Source organism: Lentinus tigrinus (assembly GCF_003813185.1).
Source record: "Lentinus tigrinus ALCF2SS1-7 unplaced genomic scaffold L226scaffold_6, whole genome shotgun sequence".
In the NCBI taxonomy this organism is placed as follows: Eukaryota; Fungi; Basidiomycota; class Agaricomycetes; order Polyporales; family Polyporaceae; genus Lentinus; species Lentinus tigrinus.
The window spans coordinates 520,041-542,781 of NW_027137915.1; the positions used below are offsets into that span (position 1 = coordinate 520,041).

General features: G+C 56.8%; 9 protein-coding genes across 9 annotated transcripts; 4 read left to right on the plus strand and 5 right to left on the minus strand.

Moving 5' to 3' along the window:
* Positions 1–25: 25 nt before the first annotated feature.
* L226DRAFT_325424 (CyP450 monooxygenase) lies at positions 26–2,446 on the plus strand. Its single transcript, XM_067673931.1, has 11 exons — positions 26–359; positions 416–545; positions 609–797; positions 850–1,108; positions 1,169–1,292; positions 1,356–1,369; positions 1,428–1,699; positions 1,752–1,880; positions 1,943–2,086; positions 2,148–2,246; positions 2,318–2,446. The coding sequence occupies exons 1-10, from the start codon at positions 131–133 to the stop codon at positions 2,215–2,217; spliced, it is 1,560 nt and encodes a 519-aa protein (XP_067538116.1). The 5' UTR covers positions 26–130; the 3' UTR covers positions 2,218–2,246; positions 2,318–2,446.
* On the plus strand, positions 2,401–4,318 carry L226DRAFT_325344 (cytochrome P450). Its single transcript, XM_067673930.1, has 7 exons — positions 2,401–2,809; positions 2,889–3,018; positions 3,082–3,270; positions 3,344–3,605; positions 3,661–3,784; positions 3,846–3,859; positions 3,936–4,318. Exons 1-7 carry the CDS (start codon positions 2,605–2,607, stop codon positions 4,209–4,211), a joined length of 1,200 nt encoding a protein of 399 aa, XP_067538117.1. The 5' UTR covers positions 2,401–2,604; the 3' UTR covers positions 4,212–4,318.
* L226DRAFT_325474 (uncharacterized protein) lies at positions 4,276–4,794 on the plus strand. The gene is made up of 2 exons (XM_067673932.1): positions 4,276–4,619; positions 4,682–4,794. Exons 1-2 carry the CDS (start codon positions 4,444–4,446, stop codon positions 4,749–4,751), a joined length of 246 nt encoding a protein of 81 aa, XP_067538118.1. The 5' UTR covers positions 4,276–4,443; the 3' UTR covers positions 4,752–4,794.
* On the minus strand, positions 4,751–5,760 carry L226DRAFT_532329 (uncharacterized protein). The gene has a single exon (XM_067680239.1). The coding sequence runs from the start codon at positions 5,609–5,611 to the stop codon at positions 4,838–4,840; it is 774 nt and encodes a 257-aa protein (XP_067538119.1). The 5' UTR covers positions 5,612–5,760; the 3' UTR covers positions 4,751–4,837.
* Positions 5,761–7,231: 1,471 nt separating this feature from the next.
* Positions 7,232–9,803, minus strand: L226DRAFT_482201 (MFS general substrate transporter). Its single transcript, XM_067676960.1, has 11 exons — positions 9,643–9,803; positions 9,389–9,485; positions 9,293–9,337; positions 8,711–9,233; positions 8,492–8,601; positions 8,421–8,431; positions 8,313–8,369; positions 8,235–8,257; positions 8,074–8,168; positions 7,935–8,012; positions 7,232–7,852 (listed from the first exon to the last, which is right to left on the minus strand). Exons 1-11 carry the CDS (start codon positions 9,759–9,761, stop codon positions 7,505–7,507), a joined length of 1,506 nt encoding a protein of 501 aa, XP_067538120.1. The 5' UTR covers positions 9,762–9,803; the 3' UTR covers positions 7,232–7,504.
* A 3,409-nt stretch (positions 9,804–13,212) lies between these two features.
* On the plus strand, positions 13,213–14,391 carry L226DRAFT_568604 (uncharacterized protein; the record flags this gene model as incomplete). The annotated part of the gene is made up of 1 exon (XM_067684190.1): positions 13,213–14,391. One exon carries the CDS (start codon positions 13,213–13,215, stop codon positions 14,389–14,391), a length of 1,179 nt encoding a protein of 392 aa, XP_067538121.1.
* A 35-nt stretch (positions 14,392–14,426) lies between these two features.
* Positions 14,427–17,352, minus strand: L226DRAFT_532332 (cytochrome P450). Its single transcript, XM_067680240.1, has 11 exons — positions 17,332–17,352; positions 16,665–17,248; positions 16,476–16,605; positions 16,223–16,411; positions 15,899–16,163; positions 15,691–15,828; positions 15,349–15,620; positions 15,122–15,250; positions 14,911–15,054; positions 14,737–14,838; positions 14,427–14,682 (listed from the first exon to the last, which is right to left on the minus strand). The coding sequence occupies exons 2-10, from the start codon at positions 16,873–16,875 to the stop codon at positions 14,745–14,747; spliced, it is 1,572 nt and encodes a 523-aa protein (XP_067538122.1). The 5' UTR covers positions 16,876–17,248; positions 17,332–17,352; the 3' UTR covers positions 14,427–14,682; positions 14,737–14,744.
* Positions 17,210–19,556, minus strand: L226DRAFT_325615 (cytochrome P450). The gene is made up of 10 exons (XM_067673933.1): positions 19,471–19,556; positions 19,270–19,399; positions 19,024–19,212; positions 18,706–18,970; positions 18,522–18,653; positions 18,182–18,453; positions 17,981–18,109; positions 17,755–17,898; positions 17,513–17,687; positions 17,210–17,460 (listed from the first exon to the last, which is right to left on the minus strand). Exons 1-9 carry the CDS (start codon positions 19,520–19,522, stop codon positions 17,597–17,599), a joined length of 1,404 nt encoding a protein of 467 aa, XP_067538123.1. The 5' UTR covers positions 19,523–19,556; the 3' UTR covers positions 17,210–17,460; positions 17,513–17,596.
* Positions 19,557–20,307: 751 nt separating this feature from the next.
* On the minus strand, positions 20,308–22,257 carry L226DRAFT_568606 (cytochrome P450; the record flags this gene model as incomplete). Its single annotated transcript, XM_067684191.1, has 10 exons — positions 20,308–20,386; positions 20,453–20,596; positions 20,653–20,781; positions 20,830–21,101; positions 21,154–21,167; positions 21,231–21,354; positions 21,410–21,674; positions 21,734–21,919; positions 21,974–22,103; positions 22,158–22,257. The coding sequence occupies 10 exons, from the start codon at positions 22,255–22,257 to the stop codon at positions 20,308–20,310; spliced, it is 1,443 nt and encodes a 480-aa protein (XP_067538124.1).
* Between the last annotated feature and the right edge of the window lie 484 nt (positions 22,258–22,741).

Genomic DNA, 22,741 nt, shown 5'->3' on the forward strand with positions numbered 1-22,741 from the left:
GCTGATATTTTTGACAGGTCATGAATACATATGCACGGTAGACTCGCGGCTGCAGAACTCATAAAAGCACCTGACTCTCGTCATTAACACTAAGCCCCCTCTTGTGTCTTGAAACTTCTTCGCTTACCCAATGGAGTTCCGTGCTGCAGGTAGCTTCATCTCACAACGCACGACGGTGCCGTTGCTCGTCTTCACCCTTACTGTCTTCCTCTACTTGCGATACCGAGCAAGTTGGCACAGCCGCTGTCGTGGTCTCCCATTGCCTCCGGGACCGAAGTGCATTCCCTACATAGGCAATGTGTCCCATATGCGCAAGCCCGAGATTTGGAAGGCGCATCGGGAGCTCTGCGAGAAGTACGGTAAGCATGTCACGGACAACTGCAATGCATGTCGAGTCTGACTATGAGAGTTGTAGGCGATATCGTCTATGTACCTGTATTGGGTCAGCGTATCATGATCCTCGGGAGCCCAAGGGTTATAACAGACCTACTGGACAAACGCTCATCTGTGACGTCGGACCGAATGCAGTCAGCGATCATCGAACTGTAAGCGTCAGTTTTGGGGCTTGAAGGGTGGGGGCGAGAACGGGAAAGCTGATCTGATTTCAGGTCTGGCCAAGACTCCAATTTCGCAATGTACTCTTACGGCCGGTGGTGGAAGCTCCACCGACGCGCGTTCTGGCAACACTTCCTTCCGGCGGCGTCGGAAAAGTACCTCGACATACAGAAAGATGCGACGAGGGCGTTCCTGCAGAAGCTCCTCGCTGACCCCAGCCGTCTCTGTGAGCACATCCGATAGTGAGTCATCCTCTCCGTTGCGTGATCGACTTGACATTGAACGATATGAAAGCACGTTTAGAGTGGGTGTCGTCAAGGTTGTGTATGGTATCCCGGAGCAAGACGACCACCAATACGTCGCTATGATGGAGAAGGTCCTCGACGTCGCAGAGGCGTTCACACCGGGGAGATACCTGGTTGAGTTCATGCCCTTCCTCCGACATATACCGGCTTGGGTACCCGGTGCAGGCTTCCAGCATGACTTCGCAGGGTGGCGAAACGTGACGAACTGGGTCAGAAACAACATGGTCGAGAAAACCAGGGAAGGAATGGTACGTCCCGCATTGAATGAGCCCCGTGCCGGATAGTCTTCGTGACGCTCTCCCTTACAGGTCAATGGCGAGACGTCTCAATCCATTGTTGCACAACTACTTGAGCAGATGGATGAGGAAGACGCAGTAACCACAGCAGACAAGCAAGATATCATCAAGAACGTCGCTCTTACGGCGTATGAGGGTGCGTGTATCCTGATCCTGACCGCTCGTGCCTCTCGAGTTCTCATGTATTCTCGTGCTACAGGGGGCGCTGAGACTGTGAGTGATCGCCCGGATGTGTAATATGATATCACAGTGCTCTGATACGACGGCATAGACATACTCGACCCTACGGTCATTCTTCGTGGCCATGGTGCTAAACCCGGACGTGCAGCGAAAGGCCCAAGCCGAGCTCGACGCGGTCGTAGGCTCCAATCGCCTTCCTGAACACAACGACTTGCCGAACCTCCCATACATCGAGGCAATTCACAAGGAAGTGTTACGGTGGGCTCCGGTGCTGCCTTTCAGCTTACCCCACATGACGAGTGAAGACATCGAGTATAACGGATATTTCATCCCGGCCGGGACCCTTATACTGCCGAACTCCTGGTAGGACGTTGCACAGGTGTGCGACAGTCCGATGTGCTTATCTTAGCTCCAGGGCATGCCTCCACGATCCTAAGACGTACCCAGAGCCGGAGCGCTTCATGCCCGAGCGGTTCCTGCGAGATGGCAAGTTGAACCCGGAGGTCAGCGATCCAGCACAGTTCGCGTTCGGATATGGACGACGGTATGCACGCGTCTTTGCTTCCTCTGCCCGCGTTGGAGAGCTCATCTCCTTTTACTCTGCAGGGTTTGTCCCGGGAGACACTTCGCAGATGCATCGCTCTTCATCAACATCGCCATGGTCCTGCATGTTTTCGATATCACGCCTCCTCTGGACGAGAATGGAAACCCTATCCAAATCGAGATGCACATGGCGAATAGGCTCGTCTCGTGCGTGGGCTCTTCTCTCTTCTTGATGCGGGCTACGGTACTCACTCGCGCGAACGTCCAGGCACCCCATGGATGTTCGCTGCACCATCACTCCACGTTCCGAGAAGGCGAGGGAACTCATTTTGACGTAGGCAGAGGGCATAATTGGGCTATGAACTCCGTACGCCTTCATTGTGCAATTTGTTCTGCTGAGTCCCTGTGAGCCGACGGCTCTCCCCTACGCTTGTCCAGGTATGCCGAACCTCCGAGTTAGAAGGAGACGACATATGAAATACTAGCTGTTGGTCTTGGTCTTGCTAAGGGTTGCAGAAGCGGACGTTGAGCGCTGCTTCGTGGCACGGGAACTCCGCGCTCCGCGACCGCCGCATCGTGGTAGATCCAATATGGTGAACGCTAGCTGACAGCTTTACAAATTCAGTAACATCAGGCCTCATAAACCGTCCAACTTGGATCATGGAATTTCTCTTATCTCCTCCTTATCCCCCTTCCCCTTCAGCTCTCCAACGGAGCCGCGAAGTATGCAGGGATCCGTGTCGCAATGGACAGTGCTGCTACTCACGATCACAGTCTTTCTCCTCCTCCGATCCCGAGCGAAATGGCACAACCGCAGTCGTGGCCGCCCATTGCCGCCGGGGCCGGACTCGCTCCCCTACGTCGGGAACGTATCTCATATGCGCAGGGATGAGATATGGAAGGCGCATCGTGAGCTTTGCGAGAAGTACGGTAAGTCCATCATACGAACTTCGAGTGTCGAGTGCATCTTTGGATGCGACTGGAGCTAATGGTAATGTCGAACCCGCAGGTGAAATAGTCAATGTACCCGTGTTGGGCCAGCGCATCATGATCCTCGGAAGCCCACGTGTCATCTCCGAACTGCTGGACAAACAATCCTCTGTGACGTCGGACAGGATGCAGTCAGCGCTCGTTTCCCTGTAAGCATCAGTCTCGGTGGCGATGGATGTTGAAGCACGATCCTGCGCTAACTTGACTGCAAGGTCTGGCCAGGACGCCAACTTCTCATCTCAAGCATACGGTCCGAAATGGAGGCGCCATCGACGCATGTTCTGGCAGCACTTCTTCCCTGCGGCGTCAGCGAAGTACCTCGACGTACAGCGAGATACGACTCGTATGTTCCTGCGGAAGCTCTTGGCTAGTCCAAGCCGTCTGTCCGAACACATTCGATAGTGAGTGCCGGGCCACCTAGTAAGGCTAGGAAAGCATTGGAGCTGTCTCACAACTACAACTTCCACGTCGCAGCAATTTTAGGGCAGCTATCGTGAAAGTAGTGTATGGTGTCGAGGAACAGGAAGACTCGGATCAATACGTCGCGATCATGGAGAAGGCGCTCTCCGCTGCAGAGGCGTTCACCCCGGGCAGGTACCTTGTCGAATTCTTGCCGTTTCTTCGCCATGTGCCGGCTTGGGTCCCCGGCGCGGGCTTCCAGAACGACTTCAAGGGGTGGCGGGATGCGACCAACTGGGTCAGAAACAAGATGGTGGAGAAGACCAAGACAGGAATGGTATGTGGCATAACGCTTTTGTGCTCTTGACCAGTACTGAACAGTGCGGGTCCAGGTCAGTGGCGAGACATCTCGGTCTGTCGTCGCGCAGCTAGTAGAGCGGATTGACGGCGGTGATGCCGCGGCAGCGGCGGACGAGTTAGAAGTCATCAAGAACGTCGCTTTGATGGAATACTCAGGTGCGTCGCTACGACAGCTTGCTCCTCTCGTGCAGTTTCTCACTTTCCTTTGGCATTGCAGGAGGAGCTGAAACTGTGAGAAACCCATATGCATCACCATATCCCACCCGAGCTGGCACGAGCTCTGATCATTGCACACGGTCGAACATAGACATACTCGACACTCCAATCCTTCTTCATGGCCATCGCGCTCAACCCCGACGTGCAGCGAAAGGCCCAAGCCGAGCTCGACGCGGTCGTAGGCCCCAACCGCCTTCCTGAACACAGCGACAAGCCGAACCTCCCATACGTCGAGGCGATCCACAAAGAGGTGTTACGATGGGCCCCGGTGCTGCCCTTCAGCATACCCCACATGACGAGCGGAGACACCGAGTACGGCGGGTACTTCATCCCTGCCGGGACCATCTTGCTGCCGAACTCCTGGTGAGAACCGAGTACTCACACCGGTGTCCGAGGGGGGATGATGTGCTCATCGGCGACTTCAGGGCCTGTCTCCACGATCCTGAGACGTATCCAGACCCGGAGCGTTTCATGCCCGAACGGTTCCTGCGGGATGGCAAGCTGAACCCGGACGTGTGCGACCCCGCACAGTTTGCATTTGGATACGGACGAAGGTACATGTCGCCGCTCACCTTGGCCCGGACCGACGGGTCTCGCATATGGTCAACTCAACCCTCGCTCCTCTATGTAGGACTTGCCCAGGAAGATACTTCGCAGATGCGTCGCTCTTCATCAACATCGCGATGGTCCTGCATGTCTACGACATCACGCCCCCTCTGGACGAGGATGGAAAGCCTATCAAGATCGAGATGCGCATGGAGAACAGACTTATTTCGTACGTGGACATCGCTGTCTTCTCAGTACTAGTCCGTGTGGACACTCACCAGTACTGTCCAGGCATCCCATGGATTGTCGCTGCACGATCACTCCGAGGTCAGAGAAGGCGAGGGAATTGATTATGGCATAGACAGGCAGGCGACATCAGGAAGTTCTTGGTATACTAATACTAATCTAAGAGGTGAATTTCGCGAGAACGGTACGTTGGCGACTCCCTCACGAATGCTGGGGGCGCGAATCACGAGCACCGGCCCCGGGTGCATGGTAGCTGGCTACCGACCCTTGCGGCTGGGCCGCGTGCACTGAGGTGGATCCCGCAATAGCAAGTCTCGCACCGGCGTTCTGCAACTGCGGATGGCCAGCTTGAGCGGGAACGCCAGTGTGGCCGACTTGTCCGGCCGGGGGTTGCTGAGAGCAGCGTTCTAGATACGCAGCGGCAGCTAGTAGGTCGCGAATGGTCGTCCCGTTGTGCGCTCTCGGGGTGGTTCCACCAGGTATGTTCCCCTGAGGAGACGAGGGAGACGCTGTAGGAGACGCTGTACTAGGCAGAGGCCCCGGCCTCCCACGAGGACGACTGGACCATGAGGGGTTCGGTGGCGTGGCGTCGTGCACTATTAGGACTTGCTGAGCGGCCGCGTGTTGTGGCTCGAGTTGTCGCTGAGCTCGACAGGCTGTCGAGACGACTCCCAGTTGCTGCTGCTGTGGTACGTAGGGCACTGGAACGGCCCCCATCCTCGGTGTGACTTCCTCCGGCCAGTGGAGGCTCTTCACGTCATGGTAGTAGAGGCCCTCCCTGCCGGACAGGCCCAGCAAAGGGGTCGTGTCCACGTGACCGCCCTCGTTGAGGCCCATGTCCACGTCCCGAGAAGACCATACTGCCTGGCAGTTTGTGCAGAGTTCTTGAGGTAAGCGTACCCCCCTCGCACAGCCTTTGCACATGGCGTCGGGGCTCTTGGCATCGGATGGCGCGGAAGCGTGCGTGGTGGGCATGGTTGGATGGTTCTGCGAGGTTGAGAGGAAGAGGGGAGTGTGTATGCGATGTACACTCAGTGACGATCTCTCCGGCCTATATACGACGCTGAAGCCCGCCACCCAAGGGCGGCAACCACAATTGTGGACCATACGCTCCAATGCGCTTTGTGCTTGACAAAGTCCAAGCCAGGTATTTGATAAAGCGTCTGCCACAGTACCCCATAGCAAGATGTCCGTGCGTGCTAGGCAGTCCAAGCGTGGACATTGTCGACATTGACATACACCTCGGCACATCTTGTTGCAGTGTCCAAGCGACAAAGCGAGTGTGAGTGGCACACCTTGTCGATCGGCCACGACTCGCTGGCTCGCGGAGGGCGATTCGGGTCAGACACCATCGCGCACGAGGATGCCTGCAGTCCGCTAGCTTGTCAAGGTTGTCTACCAGCGCATGTGAACGCCATTCCGGGGAAAGGCGTGAGCCCACAGAACAAGGTCAGCATGCAAAGCGGAGACTGCAGTCGAGAGCTCACTGACACTGTTGATTTTTCGAACTCGTGGAAGGCTGAGACTACACTGAACATTTGTCCGATTTCTCTGCCCTTCTGCCGCACTTCTCCCGACTCTGTTCTACCCTTCTCTCCTCGCTAGCCACAATTTGATTGTGATGGCGCCACGGACCATAGGTGTGATGGTGCAGAGGTCATTGAGACGATGGAGACGATGGTGAGTACTGTGAGGGTCCATGCCAACAGGTGATTTCTCAATAATAATCAAGTACCTCCACGCCCCTCATCAACTCACTTCGTGAGCTCCGCCTCCTCAAGCCTCCAGAAGACAAATAAAGTGGACGTACGACTAGAGACTAGTCTGGTGGAGGGCGTGCGTTCTTCAACTTCTACACGATTCTCGCACATAGATGTCATTGCATGACATGACACACCTTTGGAAGACGTGCCAATCGCAGACAGCGGCGGCGGCAGCAATCGTGGCGTCGCAAAATGATACTGAGCAGCGAGTGATAGTGAATTCTCACCACCAGAAAATGTAAGCAGCTCATCGACGGTCCTCGATCGAGCCTACATACTACGCTGGCGCAGCGTATCTCCGAGCACTGGCACTTGTTGTACGTTCTTGGGGATCCCGCGCAGATGGACCAGTCGCGCCATGACATGGAAGGGACCACCAGGGGTTTATTGAGGAGCAGACCGTTGACTTTGATCTGAGTCGGGATGAGGCGGCTTCGCAAGCGTCGCAAGGTCCGCCATCCAGCTAGACAGGAACATCTCGCAGTTGCACTGGTATCGTCATGTCGTCATGTCGCAGCCAAGATCCGAGAGAGATGAAGACGATCGAGGAGGAACCCGTGTGTGTGTGGTCGGAAAGCTCAAAGTCCGAGGCGAGCTCTTCCAGGCTCTTCCGAGACGATGTCGCCGCCTCAGCGCTCCGCCCTCTCGGAGGTCGGTCCGGCACCCGAACCCAACGGGAAGTCAGGCGGAAGCGCCCTCGTACTTCGGCAACATGTACATAAGTAGACTCTAGAGTACACGTCACCCTTGAGCTTGAAGGTTGGCAGGCAGGAGAATATCCGGGCACGCCAAAACGAAGCCAAGGAAAAGAGAGAGAGAAAGAACAGCAAATGTTTTGCTTTGCAAGTCCCAAACCAAGTTACAAGTACAATACACATGATGAGATAACTAACTACTGACTAGTCGTCGCAAAGTCGTGACAATAATGACATACGCTACGCATGCGCAAGATCGTGTCCCAAAGCATCAGCACACACCGTCATAGCTACACCAATACAATGAGAGCGCGGAGGGAGGGGAACCTGCGGCATATCCAATCCGCCCGCTCGTAGACAGCAGCAGCCCAAGAGAAGAAGAGCGAGCCCAGTGCCCACACGCGGCGGAACTAAACAGGCTCAGGCGTGCTCCGCTTCTCGTCCATAACGCGGATGCTCGTCGGGCGGGACCCGCTCTCCGGGCTGCCCTGCTCCATATCGCGGCGCTCCTCCTCCGCGATCTCGTCCGCGCCGGCGCCCTCCTCGAACGCCGCCTTCGACTTCTCAAAGTGCGAGCCGTAGTTCTCCGGGCCGATGATCGTGATGAAGAGCACGAACGCGGCGACGACGCCGATCAGGATGCCCTGCACCGTCGCGTAGTCGGACACGACCTTCGGGTTCCCGTCCTTGTCGATGATCGTCGTGTGCAGGTTCGCCGCGCCCGTCGCCTCGATCTGCGCGGAGGCGGAGGAGACCATCTGTTGGCAGAGAGAGAGAAAAGAGGGCCAGTCAGCGGGCCGAACTATGGGAGTGTGGAGCTAGACCGGGGATGGTACGTACGTTACCGAGCTGGTAGGCAACACCGGGGAAGGTGGCACGGAAGGCCGGCGGCGAAATTTCCGCAAGCTGGATTGGGATCTGCGGGGATACGCGTCAGGAACATCGCAGGGCCGGCGTATGACCGGGATAGAGTACTCACAACACCCCATGCGCCCTGGACACCGAACTGTATGCAGAATGCACCAGCGGCGAGGGCACTGAAGCTCGTCGGCAGGATCCAGAGCGGGATAAATACTGCATGGAAGGCAGGAGTATCAGTATATGCGCGTTCATCCGTAAAATGAAAAACACAAAACTGACCGCCAATGAGGCATACGAAGATGCTGCAGAGCACAGAGTCAGCGGGAGCGGTACCTGGCGATAGTGGGAGAGACGTACATGATGGTGAGACGACGTCCGATGTACTGGCTGACCCAGCCGGCGATTGCACCTCCACTGTTGCCGACGTTAGTTTGCAGCACACGCATCAAGTCATGTCATACTCACGCGATGGCACCCTAGAACCATGCAGACAGTCAGGCTATGCATCCAAGAGCAGCTCTATGGGCGGTACTCACGCAGTTACCAATAATAGTGGCTACGGTAGCATTGTGGTCGCTGAAGAGCTTCGCGTTGGTCAGGTACGTGGGGTAGAGATCCTGAGATCCGTGGGAGAGGAAGTTAAAGCCTGTGACATCAGAGCCCATATCAGTGTCCCCGCTCATCCGTGACGGAAACGGAAGTGCACGGCATCTCTGCCGGGCAGATCGTTCACGTCAATGAAGCACGACACGCACCAGTCATGAGGAGCACGGCGTAGATGCAGAGAAGCCAGTGGCGCTTGAGCATCTGTCCGGTTTCGTGCAGGAAGACCCGCGTCTTGTTCGCCGTGGAGTCGCCGCGCGCGCGCTCGGCGGCCTTTGCGCGGATGAAGACCTCGCTCTCGGGTAGGGCGAGACGGATGGCAGCGGCGAAGGCGGAGATGCCGGAGCCCGTCCAGAAGAGCGAACGCCATGTCTCGGCGGTCTCTGGGACGAGGGTAAGGTTGATGACAGCCGCGAGGAGGTAGCCGACGGCGTAGCCTTGTTGGAGGATGCCGGATGCGAGCCCACGGACTTCGACAGGCAGATTTTCGAGAGAGGTTGAAGCGGCAAGACCCCAGATTCCACCCATGGCGATGCCGAAGAGGGAGCGGACGGCGAGGAACTCCTTGAAGGTCTGCACGAAGCCGGATCCGAGCTCGAGAATGGCGACGAGAAGTAGGTTGGCCACGAGGGGCCACTTGCGGCCATAACGGTCAGAGATGATACCGAAGACGACCTGGGAGAGACGAGCAATCAGTTTTCCCGATATGAGGCAGACGCCATTGTGGGGCTTACAGCTCCGACCGAACGGAAGAGTAGAGTAAGCGTGATAGCAGTCGTCTTGATAGGGAGTCAGCATACGCGCTCATTGGGATGGGGGAGGGGACGTACGATGTCGTGAGTGGACCGCCCGAACTGTTCCTGGAGGCGGGTGACGGAGAGGGAGACAGAGAAGAAGTCGATGGCGTCGCAGGTCCAAGCGAGCCAGCTGTTGCGGGGAGGGTTGTGGATTGTGTACGACGGCGGGGGTTGTGGGTGCAGGCCAAGAGAAAGAAGGCGGCGGGGTCAGTAAGCGATCAGACGGGGAGAGCGAGGCGGGGAGGGGGGCGGCCGCGCCAAGGACGACGAAAAAGAGAAGCACTCACCCAGACCAGAAATGGCCCCACTGGATCCAAGTGAGGGAGGCGATGACCTCGAGGAGGGGGCGGCCCTCTGCACGCTTTTCGCGGCGGGGGATGAGGTTGCGCAGGAAGTAAGGAGCCATCGTACGCAGAGGCAGAGAGGTCGACTCGAGGGAAGGAGGAGGACGCTCGACCGTCTGCAAGATGTGCGCGGGGCACACTTATATTTGAGACCACCCCGGACATCTCCTGGGTGAATTATCATTCTCTGATGGACGCGTCCCACCCCGCGTACCTCCCGCACGTGCTCGTGTGTGGGGCCCCAGTGCTCCCCACCCGGCGCGAGCTTCCGAGTGCCTGTTTGGGCCGCTCGTCCACGGCCGACTGCGTACCGACGCCTCGAGAGCGTTCATCCCGCCACTCGGCTTTCCTTTCCGGCCTCCCAGCGTATCCTGAATCTCCCATTGCCCGCGACGTCCTGCGCGAATATCGGAGCCTTGCCCAAGCTCCGGTGCGACTCGCCGACATCCAGCGTCCCCGTAAACGCACGGGTGCCACCTCCATCTTTCTCGCTAGCGGTCTATTCCCAATTTCCCACACCGTGTCCACACCCAGCCGCTTCGTCCCAGTCCCCCCGTCGTCGCCGAGTCCCGACTTCCCGCTCACTCGAGTCCTGGGCGCAAACGACCAACTCCCCAGCTCGCAGCTAAAAAGCTTGTACATGCCAACGTCTCCTCTTGGCTGGGTCACCATGCATCACTGGTCTCTCCTGCACAACCTTCGCCGCAGCGCCTGCGTATCCGAGGGTCGTCTGACTCCACTCCGTCAAACGTTCGACAAGCTCTAGCGTGCTCTTCCCGCGGTCTTCCTCGCAGCGTATGGAGTCGCGGAAACCGCGCTACATCGACACAAATGCCCCTATGTGGTTACCGTATGCGCCATATGCGCCCCGCTTGCCCATAAACGGCCGTTCACTGTTGCCAGGCGGTTCACCGGAACATGTTACGTGCATCTCCAGTATCCACCTCCATCTCTCAGACAGGGGTGTCCCCCGGTTTCCATTGTACTTGCCTGGCCACGTGAAGTCCGGAAATACATCATTTGAGCGGTCGTCATGTGAAGACTACTTTGGCCGCTGCCTAATAGCAGTGCCTAAGTAGCATGGAGACTCGTACCAGAGCAAGTACGAGTTCCGAGCTCCTGTCGACAGATCCTTCAGCGTCCTGAGGCTCATGTGTGCGCGACTCTCCGTCAGCCGCTAGATCGTGGCTAGCAACCCTCCGCGACGCCAAACCGGGCAGTATCGAGATAACCACGCTGCGCTTCGCCGACTGTCACTTTGAACGCACTTCGAGTACCTGCGGGCACGACCCTCGACGCCTGTCATCGCGCGAAGAAGTCTAATATCGCGGGCGTCCACGAACGAGACCACTGAAGAAGGACGATCGTCTGCGTCCATATCGGGAGTGCGCCAAACCGCGGTCTGCTGCGCGAACCTCGGCCACTGTTGAAGATGACAGATTGGGTACGTACCTGGCGTAGCTTCTGTCTGTCGCTTGCGACAGGCTACAACATACCGCGAGATTGACTCCCACCCACCTCTCGCGAAAGACTCCGAGACAGTGGATGAACATTGAAAGGCCCCGGCCCGCAAGAGTGGAACCATCAGTATGTAGTCACTCCCTATCCGTCCGCGACGACGAATTCGAATTCAAACGAAGGCGGGCGGGAGCCGGAAAGCGCAGGCCAAGCAAGCCCAGCCCACCCCAGACGCGGGGCCCCGCGCGGGGTGCGGGTCGTCATCAGCTTCGCCGTTCGTAATCCGAAGCTGGAAGCGTGTTGATCTACTGTATAGGAGTTGAGATCCGCAGATTCTTCTTCACTTGTAGATTGTTGTTGAGGGGTCAGCGGGCGCGACCGGGAGTTCGGGACTACGGCAACACCAGTATCTTGAACGCCAGGAAGAAACCGCAGATTCTTCAGATGATGGAGTAGTTGTGCGACCGGGCGCGCCCGGGAGTTCGGGGGAGCAAGAACTGCGCTAAGCCTCTTTGCAACACGCCAGTACGTATCTTGAGTACTGTACGGCGAGGATTCGTGCCTAGTACCTACATGCGATGCAGCGCGTAGTCAAGTCCTCGTTAAGCACGACTGAGAAGTAGCTTCCTAGCGGCGAGTGTGCAGCAGCCTGAATATCAGAGCGAGCTGAGGCTTGAATGGACGTGCAAGGCGGGACCTCCGCTGTTGTCTGCTACGCAACGGATCAGTCGGGACTCGACGACATGACGCATGCACCTTCGAGCAAGTCCCTCAGGCTCCGAGTCTAATTCGTTTGGCTGCCTGTTATCGTCGTCCGAGCAGGGCGCGTATGCCTGTGCGCTCCGGGACCGTTCTCGCATGCGTGTATGCATGGTGATGCGGTTTGGCACCGGAAGGCCTCAGGGCCTCATTTCCCCTTACGGAACCTGCACGGCGGTTTCGGCATGAGCACCCAGCATACATACCACTACAGCGGGAACTTACAGTACTTATGAGATATACGTATACCCGTACATAACCTACGGTACATCTGCACAGACTGCGATCTTGATAGGTGTTTACCTGTCGACGGTGTCGCTGGGAGTGCACTGAGTGACCGTATGGTGGAATCCCGTTCCTGTCTGTCAAATACGACTTTGATCCACATAACGTACGAGCGTAGTTGTCGCGAAGTCAGCCTTGCCAAAGGCTAAGTGCATCCAGAGCTAGCAACTTCAAGAGAGCTTGGAAGGCACGCAAGTCTGCCCGGTCGTGTGCGTGGTTGCGAAAAGCTCCGAATGACGCGGACGCCGCTGAGCTCGGATTCCGAGGTGTACCGATATGGCCGCCGGGCGCTTGCAGGCCACGCGGGCCGCGACTCGTCGGACTCTGCTTTCCCCAGGCTCTTCGCTCTGTTCTCCTCCTGCTCCTCATGCTCATGGATCCTAGACTTTGCTGGACGATTCTTTTGAGTTCGCGCACTGTCTCTCTGCCTGCTTTCGTCTGCATTACCTTCCGGCTAGCTCGGTCGAGACACGCCATCAAAGCTCCACCTTACGTCCAGATGCGCACCGTCTGACTTGTGGCGGCCTCAAGCTCATTGGAACAATCATACATCGACCGTTCCAGTCGCCCAAGCACGCTATCCGGGTTTTGGGGGGCGAGGAGGAGGTGCGTCGTGGGCTCTGGGTTCTGGGCGGTATTGTCGGGGCACGGCCATCGCTTCCCGAACGCTTGACATTTTCACCACCTTGATTGACTCCAGTCCACTTGCCGAAACTGTCTCTCCATCCACCAATTTTCTCCGCAGCAGCAAAGACTTGCAAAGCGTCCGTCTCTCGCCCCTCGCCTCTTGTCTTTTGCCTCCTGCTCTGGGCTTATAGAGCGTCAGATAGTCGCTTGGATATCCTCGGTGCGATGCTTTGTCCCTGATATCCCTACCGACATAGCGTGTGGCGGGCTTCGCGAGAAATTTAAAAGACAAACGTCTTTCATGAGCCAGAGCGCACGGTGCGTTCTCCTCTGTCCCCTGGAACATCGACCTCTACTTCTACCTACCTCTTGCAAACTGCTGCCATGAAGACCCTCAAGACCCTCTTCATACCCTCTTCGCCCCCATCGACGACAAAGAGCAGGCCCTGCGATTACTGCAGGAAGAGATTCAAGCCCACGGGCCCCGCGCAGCTCTTCTGCTCTGTAGGGTGCGAGAGGAAGCAGGAATGGGTCGCTCTTTCTGTAGAGCACGCTCGCAGGCTGAGCTCCAGCAGCCGTGCGTCACCTCCAGGCAACAACGACTCGCTCCGGAGGGCAGTCATCAAGTCCGCGGCACGGCACGGGACACATCCTACCCCTCAAGCGTACGCATCCGGCGGGCCGTCTTTCAACGACGACTTCGGTGCGCACCCGCCTGCCCTCGCTCGCAACCATTCTATGCCCGAGCGTTCTCGCCGTCGCGCAGGCTCCCACTATACCCCAAAGAACCCTTTACCCCCACTGCCCATACCTTCATCCCCCGGACATACCCCAGCCCACGCACTGAAGCCCCTGCGGCTGCCCGACGAGCAGTCTTCGTACCGCAGCGATCGTTCGAGTCCTCGCAGTGAGCGTCGGTGCAGAGGCGCCGAGACAGACGAGAGTGACGCGTCCTCGCCAACGCTCTGGACATCCTCACCCACATCCTCGTCCCCCACCTCCGTCTCCCATTCCCATTCTCATTCCCCAACTGCCGCGAGGCCGCCGCGCGACACGGGCGCCTGCCCATTGTCCGCCTTGCCACCGGACGCGCTGTCCCGCGTCGGCCGACATAACAAGTCCGCCTCAGACCTGCTCTACCTCACCTCCCCCGCACCCGCACCTGCATCCGCACCTGCATCCCAGCATGTCTTCCCCGTCGTCGCCGCGGAGGATCGGCCCATGATGACCACTACGTCGACGTCAAACACCAACGCGCTCGGTCTGGCGGTCAAGCCGTTCTTGGTGCGCACGCCGAGCCACCCGCCGTCGCGTGCCAACCGCAAGCAGACGTTGGACCGTGACGCGGACGCGCTCCTGGTTCCGAAGTCCATCCCAGGACCACCCGGGCCAATGCCAGTAGTTCAAGTCGTCCCGTCCGCCCCGGCGCGGCCTCACCCGCGCTACCGGAATGGCACGCTCGAGCTGAGGCCAGGATATGCAAATGCCGCTGCCAGTGGACGGCGCGCGCCGCGGCCGCGGTCGAACTCGTTTGGAGGGTTTTTGAAGGCGCCTTTGTTCTGACCTGCAGCTCTCTGTTCATATACTGCCCCATTACTACCCCACGTACACTTTTAATACCCATGCGCTCATGCTTCTGGACGCTGTGCGATGTATTCGACTTCACGTCTGTTATGATTCTTTATGTCATTCCCACGAGCACTTGATGATCGATTCGATGACCCTCCTCCCCGTACTGTATCGTAGTACTATTGCGTGTACGTAGATCGCGCGACGCTAGATTCAATGCATCTTCCATCCTCACGAAATGTCCTTGGTAATTACTACTCGACAGGTCGCGCTGCCATTTGAGTACTACGTGGCCAACGTCAATACATCTACTCGTCAAAGCCATCACCACACACTCACCTACACCATCAGCCCGTCGAGGACTCCCCGGCCGCTCCGACGATGAGGGCCTCGGCCTGAGCAGAGCGGGGTTTGATGGTGCATCGACAGTCCTCAGGATACCTGCGCGGCGCATACAGCATGAGTTCAGGGAGATACATATACTCGTCGAACGTCGTGCGCAGAGAAGCTCACACAACAAACGAGCCTGTCACTCTGGGCGTGATGACGATGGGCTGGCCGGACTCGTCCAACGGCGGCGTGATGTCGAAGACGTGCAGCACCATGGCGATGATCGTGAACATCTGCACCTCGGCGAAGGCCTTTCCTGGACATTTCCTGCGTTCGGTCGTTCAAAGTGTCAGAGCACTAGCGTTGAAAGAGGAGCGGGCGGTGCAGGACGCACCTTCTCCCGTATCCGAAGACAAAGTCGTTCGGATCGCGGACGTCGGGGTCGAGCTTGCCGTCGCGCATGAAGCGGTCTGGAAGAAAGCGGTCCGGGTCGGCGTACACGTCCGGATCGTGCATGCAAGCCCTGTACAAAGGCAAGCAAAAACGATATCAGCACAGCGCATAGGCCCAGTTGAGCCTGCTGCTGGGCGGGCCCGAGGAGGAAGAGAATACGATACGCACCAGGTGTTAGCGACGAAAGTCGTTCCCTTCGGGATGAAGTATCCGCGGTACTCGATGTCGTCCCCGGTGGTGTGCGGGATCCCGAATGGCGCGACGGGGTGCCAGCGCAGGGTCTCCTTGAGGACGGCGTTCACGTAGGGAAGCGATGCTTTGTCGCGGGGGTCTGGGAGACGTTGTGGGCCGACTACAGAGTCGAGCTCTGCTTGGGCTTTCTTCTGTACGTCCGGGTTGAGGGACATGGCGAGGAAGAATGCCTGGATAGTGGAGAAGGTCTGCATGAGAGATGAATCGATGACGGACATTGTCAGCCAGGCTTGTGTGATTTGACTTGAGGTCGCTCACCGTGTCCGCTGAGCCTTCGAACGCAGTCACGCAGGCGTTCTTTGCGATGGCTTGCTCCTCGGCCACGTTGACGTCCTTCTCCTCATCCAGTTCCTGGAGAATGCGCGCAAGGACAGACGTGTTCTGGCGGCCATGGTCCTATAAGCGGCACGTCAGTCTCGGTGTAGGTGAAATCACCCAGGCTCGCGCGCCATCCAAAAAAACTTGCCACATCGTCTAGAGTCTTGCTGAACATGACCTGCTTGACCTCGTCGGCTGCGGCGCGCCACTCGGCCAGTTCTCGTAACTGCGCGCCCACGACGGGGACCCACATCGGCACGTGTTGGAGGATCGGAAAGTACTGCACGAGCATGCGACCAGAATCGAATCCTTGCAGAGCTGCAAGAAGCTTGGCCATGAGAGCAATGTTGGGATCGTGTTCGTCGGCTACTTCGACGCCGTAGACGATCTTGACTATGGTTGCTGAGAACACACTGCAAGGGCTCCGGTGAGCACTGTAAAAGGCAGGGAAGGAGAAGGGTCGATGACGCACTAACGGATGTGGTCGCGAAGATCTGCGGGGTTTTCATGCAGCTTGCGGAGGAAGAGGGACGCGTATTGTCGTTGTATCGAGATCTGTTCTTGGGGAACGGTAGACGGGATATGCTGCGAGAATACGCGCCGGTGCCGCCGCCATCTGTGGTCATACGGGAAGAAGGCGAAGTTGAATCCTTGCCCAGACCTGAAGAAACATCCGGGTCAGCATCGAGGACGCGGAACAGGAACGTGGCCGAGAAGCTAGTCACAATTCTATGAGCGCATGTTGCTGCCGATCCGACGTGGATGCGGATTGCTTCTCCAGGATATCAACAATCGCTTGCTGACTGCCGAGAACAACGATATGTTGACCAAACACCGACAAGTGAACAACATCGCCTACAGTACGTTGGAAGACGTGGTCAGGCACCGGTATAGCACAGCGCAATGAAGCTCACCATAAGCTTTACAGAGCCTCTGATGGGCTCTCCACATTTCCGGCTGTCGCATGTAGACGACATTCCCTAGGATCGGTATACCCCTCGGCCCGGGGGGTAGTGGGCGTCCATGGCTACGAGCCCGCCACCTGATGAGCCTGACCACATAGGCTATGACCAAATAGCAGAGGAGGCCGATCGCCGACCGCGTCAGAGGATTGTCCGTAGCCATTACAGAACTTGAAGATCACATCCAAGGTTGGGGGCGACTTTGATACTGCTAGTTGCGTGAGCGCGATGCGACACGATATATATGTATGATTTAGTCTTGGGGTGCGAAGTCATGTCAGAGCCGGCAGTCAGGTGTACCTCTTTGCGCAGAAGTCCGGGGCTAAGCTGGAGTATTGCGAGCGAGAAGATCGTGTGGAACCCCCAATTGGGTAGTTTGCTCGACTTCGGCCGCCCATACCAGACGCTAGCGGGGTCTGAGCGGAATGGTGCCTTAAGTGGACAGCTTGGGAAACCTCAAAGCACCTTAGAACCCCGCATCTGCGGCCAAGATTTGCTTCGGTTGCAATCAGGGCGCGTTGGGTGTTCGGTTGAGCCTTGGCAATGTGACCGTCGTGAAAGGGTTCCTGACCGGGTCAGCCTGACGAAGGTTTTAAGGCAACACACATGGTTTGCTCACCAATCATACGCAAACATTGAAGATCACACGAGAAGGTCGGCGAGACCGCCTGAATACCCTGTGCTGGTCTCTCATCAAGGTGGATATCGATGGTTGGCGCGCAGCGACGTTCACGCGTCAGCGCACGTACTACGGTATGCTGCTGAACGTTGGACATATGTGGAGTGCCAAAAACATTTACACTGTTTCACCACTTCTCATAGCCAGGTCTCGTTCAAATCTTCCATACACGATGTGAGTTGTTATGAGTCATAGACCGACGCCCTCATGTAGTGAGCTCGCCCACGGAGTCGACGATGAGGGCCTCAGCCTGGGCGGAGCGAGGTCTGATGGTGCACCGGCAATCCGCCGGATATCTGCTCATGGGCGCAAAGGACTTCATCAGCTCTGTGGGGATCTCATTTCGGGTACGGATACACTTACACGACGAACGAGCCTCTCACTTTCGGTTGGATTTGTATAGGTCGCCCGGCCTCGTCGAGTGGCGGGGTGATGTCAAAGACATGCAGCGTCATGGCTATGATCATGAACATATTGGCCTCAGCGAAGGCCTGTCCGGCACACGCTCTGCATGACAAAACACGAATTGCTGAGTATGCGCAATCTCTGGCCTAGGAAAAGAGGGGATGGTCTGGAATGATTTACTTACCGTCTCCCATACCCGAAGATGAAGTCGCTCGGATCGCGAACACTTGGATCAAGGTTACCATTGCGTATGAATCTGTCAGGCAGGAAAAGGTCCGGATCGCTATATACATCTGGGTCATGCAGGCAAGCCCTGAAGGATGTCCGGGAAAGGCTGGTCAGTACCAATAGAGGGCAATGAGGGGATAGCGAAGCGAGTACGTGCCATGCGTTCGCAATGAGGACTGTTCCTTTCGGGATGAAGTAACCGCGGTACTCGATATCTTCACTCGTGTAGTGCGGTACCCCGAGCGGCATGACGTTGTGCCAGCGCAGAGACTCCTTGAGGACTGCGCTCACGTATGGAAGCGACGCTCTGTCCCTGTGGGTGGGCAAACGGTACATGCCGATGACGGACTCAAGCTCCGCTTGCGCCTTCCATTGAATATCGGGGTTAAGAGCCATGGCGACGAAGAATGCCTGTATGGTGGAAAATGTCTGTAGGGCCGTCAAAGAACGTCAGCGGGTTGTGCCATACCTCGGGCATGACCACTTATTTTACTGACCGTATCCGAGGCACCCTCGAAAGCTGTCAGACAGACGTTCTTCGCAAGGAGATGCTCCTCGACTATGTTCGCGTCCTCATCTAGTTCCTGCAGGATATTGGCGAGGACGGATGTGTTCTGGTGACCCTGAGTCTGTTTGATACGTCAAATCTGGGATAGTTGTAATGCGACAAGGGAGGCTCACCAGATCGTCCTGAGTTTTATCGAACATGCCTTGCTTCACCTCATCTGCCGCTGCGCGCCACCCCGCTAGCTCTCGCAATTGCGAGCCCAGCACCGGGACCCACAGTGGCATATGCCGTAGGATGGGGAGATACTGCACGAGGACCCGACCAGATGTGAACCCTTGTACACCTTCGAGCGCCCGGACCATGAGGGCGACGTTGGGGTCGTCACTCTCAGCCACGTCGACGCCATATACAAGTTTGACGATCGTCGCTGTGAAGGCGCTCAAAGTGACGGGCCCTCAGCACAGAATATATGAACAGAGCAAAGCACTCACTAGCGGATATGGTCCCTGAACCCAGCAGGACTGGTTAAGAGCTTCCGGAGGAAAAGGCCGACGTATTGCTCTTGAAGCAGAAGCTGTTCCTCAGGGACTGTTGGCGGGACGTGTTGCGAAAATACCCGCCGGTGACGCCGCCACCAGTGGTTGTACGGAAATAAAGCAAAATTGAATGATTGGCCCGACCTCACGAAGCGGTGTTTAGTAAGTGTGACCGGGTTTGTCTCTGATAGCTGAACTCACAGCTCTATAATGGGGTTCTGCTCTCGATCCGATGTAGCTGCGGACATCTTGTCCAAAAGGTCGACGATCGCTTGCTGACTCCCAAGAACGATGATATGCTTGCCCAACACGGATAAGTGGACTACATCACCTGTAGGTATTTGTCCCGACAGATGAGTCGATGACGACCGTGACGAACATATGCGTTAGAATGAATCTCACCGTAAACTTTGCAGAGATTCTGGTGAGCTTTCCACATCTCCGCCTGTGCCATGTGGAGGACACTGCCCACAATGGGGAGGCCTCTTGGTCCTGGAGGCAATGGATGGCCACGGCTGCGAGTGCGCCATCTGATCAGCCCTACCACGTAAGATACGACCATGTAGCAGAGTATGCCGGCGACCAAGCGCAATGTTAAGTCTTCGATAGGCATCGAGAGCGAGAGATGATGGAAGAGGGTGCGAGACTGCTAGCCTAGAGGACTTCCTTACGACTAGCTTCCTATGCATATAAAGTGGAAGGGGTGAGTCGCGTCAAACACCCACATGACTGAAGCATCAGAAGGCCTGCTCCAACGTTGAACTCAGTGCGACAGCGCAGCTCGTGTTCGGGTGCCGGTATGCTGACACCAACCATGTAGAGTCAAGGAAAGCACACAAAGAGCGCACCAATTCACACCACCCATGATATGGCCCCAGTCGAAGGGGCACGATCGGGGTGAGGCAGACCCACGGAGAGCCGACGGAGCAGGTCGCCCTGCCCTGAAACGTCATGCCACAGTCATCATCCCAGAAATAGTGCTGTGACTGCCGTAGGTAATGTGGTAAGTATGTGGAGAATCCATGTTTGCTCACCGGGTGCACTTGACGCATGAAAGCACATGAAGGACAATCGGGAGGGACGTTGGTCCCTATTGCTACTATATGGCGAATTCGGCAAGCTCGAACAGGCATCCGTATCGTTCTGTGGAGCATGATGCTTGCAGGGCGAGGCGACCTAAGCTTGAACGGAACTGCACATTGATACGACAAAGTTGTACATGAGATTACAACGAGTGGCTCAATCTTGCGCCCCCACTATCAGCGCTGTAGCCTTGGCGGAGCGGGGCTTGATCGTACAACGACAATCTTCAGGGTAACTGTGAATGTCGTGAGCGCAGTCAGTGTTCAAATTAACGAGTACACTTAAAAGGCGCAGAGCTCACATGATGAACGAGCCTGCGATCTTAGGCTCAATATGGATGACGTTCCCGTGCTCATCGACTGGCGGAGTAATATCGAAGACATGCAAGATCATGGCGATACTGATGAAGAGCGACGCCTCGCCGAACGACTTTCCAGGACAGATTCTAAGGCGAAACGGGGTCATCGAGCGTTCAAGTGAACCATCACACGAGTGACGTACCTGCGTCCATATCCGAAGATGAAGTCGCTTGGGTCGCGGATGTCGGGGTTTAGCTTGCCATCCTTCAAGAAGCGCTCGGGGAGGAACCGGTCAGGTTCAGGATACTCCGTCTCATCGTGCATGACCGCCCTAGTTAGACGTTAGCATGACACCGCACCGGAAGCGCGAGTGTCGTACCATGTATTGGGGACAAGGACGGTGCCCTTCGGAATGAACCATCCCCTGTACTCCAAGTCCTCCGAGGTATAGTGGGGAATGCTGAAGGGTGCGACATTCTGCCAGCGAAGCGCTTCCTTGGCGATAGCGCTGATGTATGGAAGCGAGTCCTTGTCGGCGTGATAGGGCAGACGGTTAGGGCCAATGACAGAGTCGAGTTCTGCCTGAGCCTTCTTTTGGATTTCTGGGTTCAGAGACATCGCGAGGAAGAAGAATTCGAGCGTCGAGAACGTCTGAACATGATAGGTGAGCCTGAGTCTTCCGAAGCAGCACTCGCACGCTTACTGTGTCCGAGCCACCTATGACGATAGGACAACAACCTAGTCAGTGGTTTTCGCGCATATGTGCCCGAGCAAACGCACCTACGAACGCCGTAACGCAAACGTTCTTCGCTACCTCCTGGTCTTCGGCAGTGTCTGAAGCGCCTTTCTCATCCAGCTTTTCCAAGATGTCGGGCAGTACCGCTTTGCTAGCGCGACCGCGTTCCTATCCAACAGAGGTCAGATTGGGGCGCGCTGGCGTGAGGGGAACATGAACATACGATGTCTTCCCTGGTCTTCTCGAACATCGCTTGTTTCACTTCGCGAGCGGCGGCGCGCCATGGAGCAAGCTCTAGCAGTTGAGGGCCAGCGACCGGGAACCAGGTCGGCACGTGGCTAAGAATGGGGAAGTACTGGACGAGGAAGCGACCAGGTGCAAAAGCCTGGACACTCTGAAGGACTTTCTCCATGAGCGCCACGTTCTTGTCGTTGTCCGGGGCTACATCAACCCCATAGGTGGTTTTCACGATCGATGCAGAGAAGGTGCTTGAATTGGTCCGATGAGCTTCGGGTTCAGCTAGAATCGAAGGTATCGTAAGACTTACTACCGGATATGTTCGACCAAGTTACTGGGATCATTCAGTATCTTCCGGAGAAAGAGGAGGGCGGAGCTCCGTTGAATAGCGAAGTGCTCAGAGGTGATTGGGAGGAAGTGACGAGTGAACACTTGTCGGTGCCGCCTCCACCAGTGCCCATAAGGCATGAACGCAACATTGAAATCGTGACCGGAGCTGAGAGTAACGGTCAGTCAGGCTCACGTAGTGTGCGATGGGGAATTCCCTTACAGAGGAATGGTGGGATTCTGCTGGCGGTCAGAAGTGACTGCGGACTTCCTGTCCAGAAGATCAAAGATCGCCTGGGGACTTCCGAGTACAATGACGTCCTGCCCGAGGACGGGAACATAGACGACGTCACCTGTTGACTGCTATGAGTGATCCGAATGCACGACGAGAGAGCAAGAAAACGCACCATACTGCTTGCAGAGCTCCTTGTGGGCCTTCCACAATTCGGGCTTGCGCATGTGAACGATGTTCCCAATGTAAGGGAAACTCTTCGGTCCCGGAGGCATAGGGTGTCCACGGCTACGTTTCCGCCATTTCACGAGGGACACGATATACGAGATTGCGAGAAAGGCGAAGAGACACAAAGCCGCCAGAGCGAACCCCATTGTACTGCCTACTGAGGAGAAGGAGAACGACCTGGTATGTGTGGGTGATGGTCACAGAAGACCTCCACCCTCTTCCTGACGAGATCCTGCGCCTTTATGAAGAACCACACGGGGAACTTCTGATGCGGGAAGATTGCGTCGGCAGTCCCGCACTACCGCGTGTTGCCTGCGGTAGTCGGAGAGCGATAGCCACGACCTAACGTATACGGTATATACGCCTGGACCCGAGGTCTGCCTAACGCTGGAAGCCGCTTGTAGCAGCACTAGAAGACAGGGGTGACGCCGCTGATGCGCACCTGGACAAACGAGGCGAGAGCTTCGAGAGCCTCGAATCGTGATAGCATGGGAGTACGCACCCACAACGCGTCGTGAGTTCACCATCAGG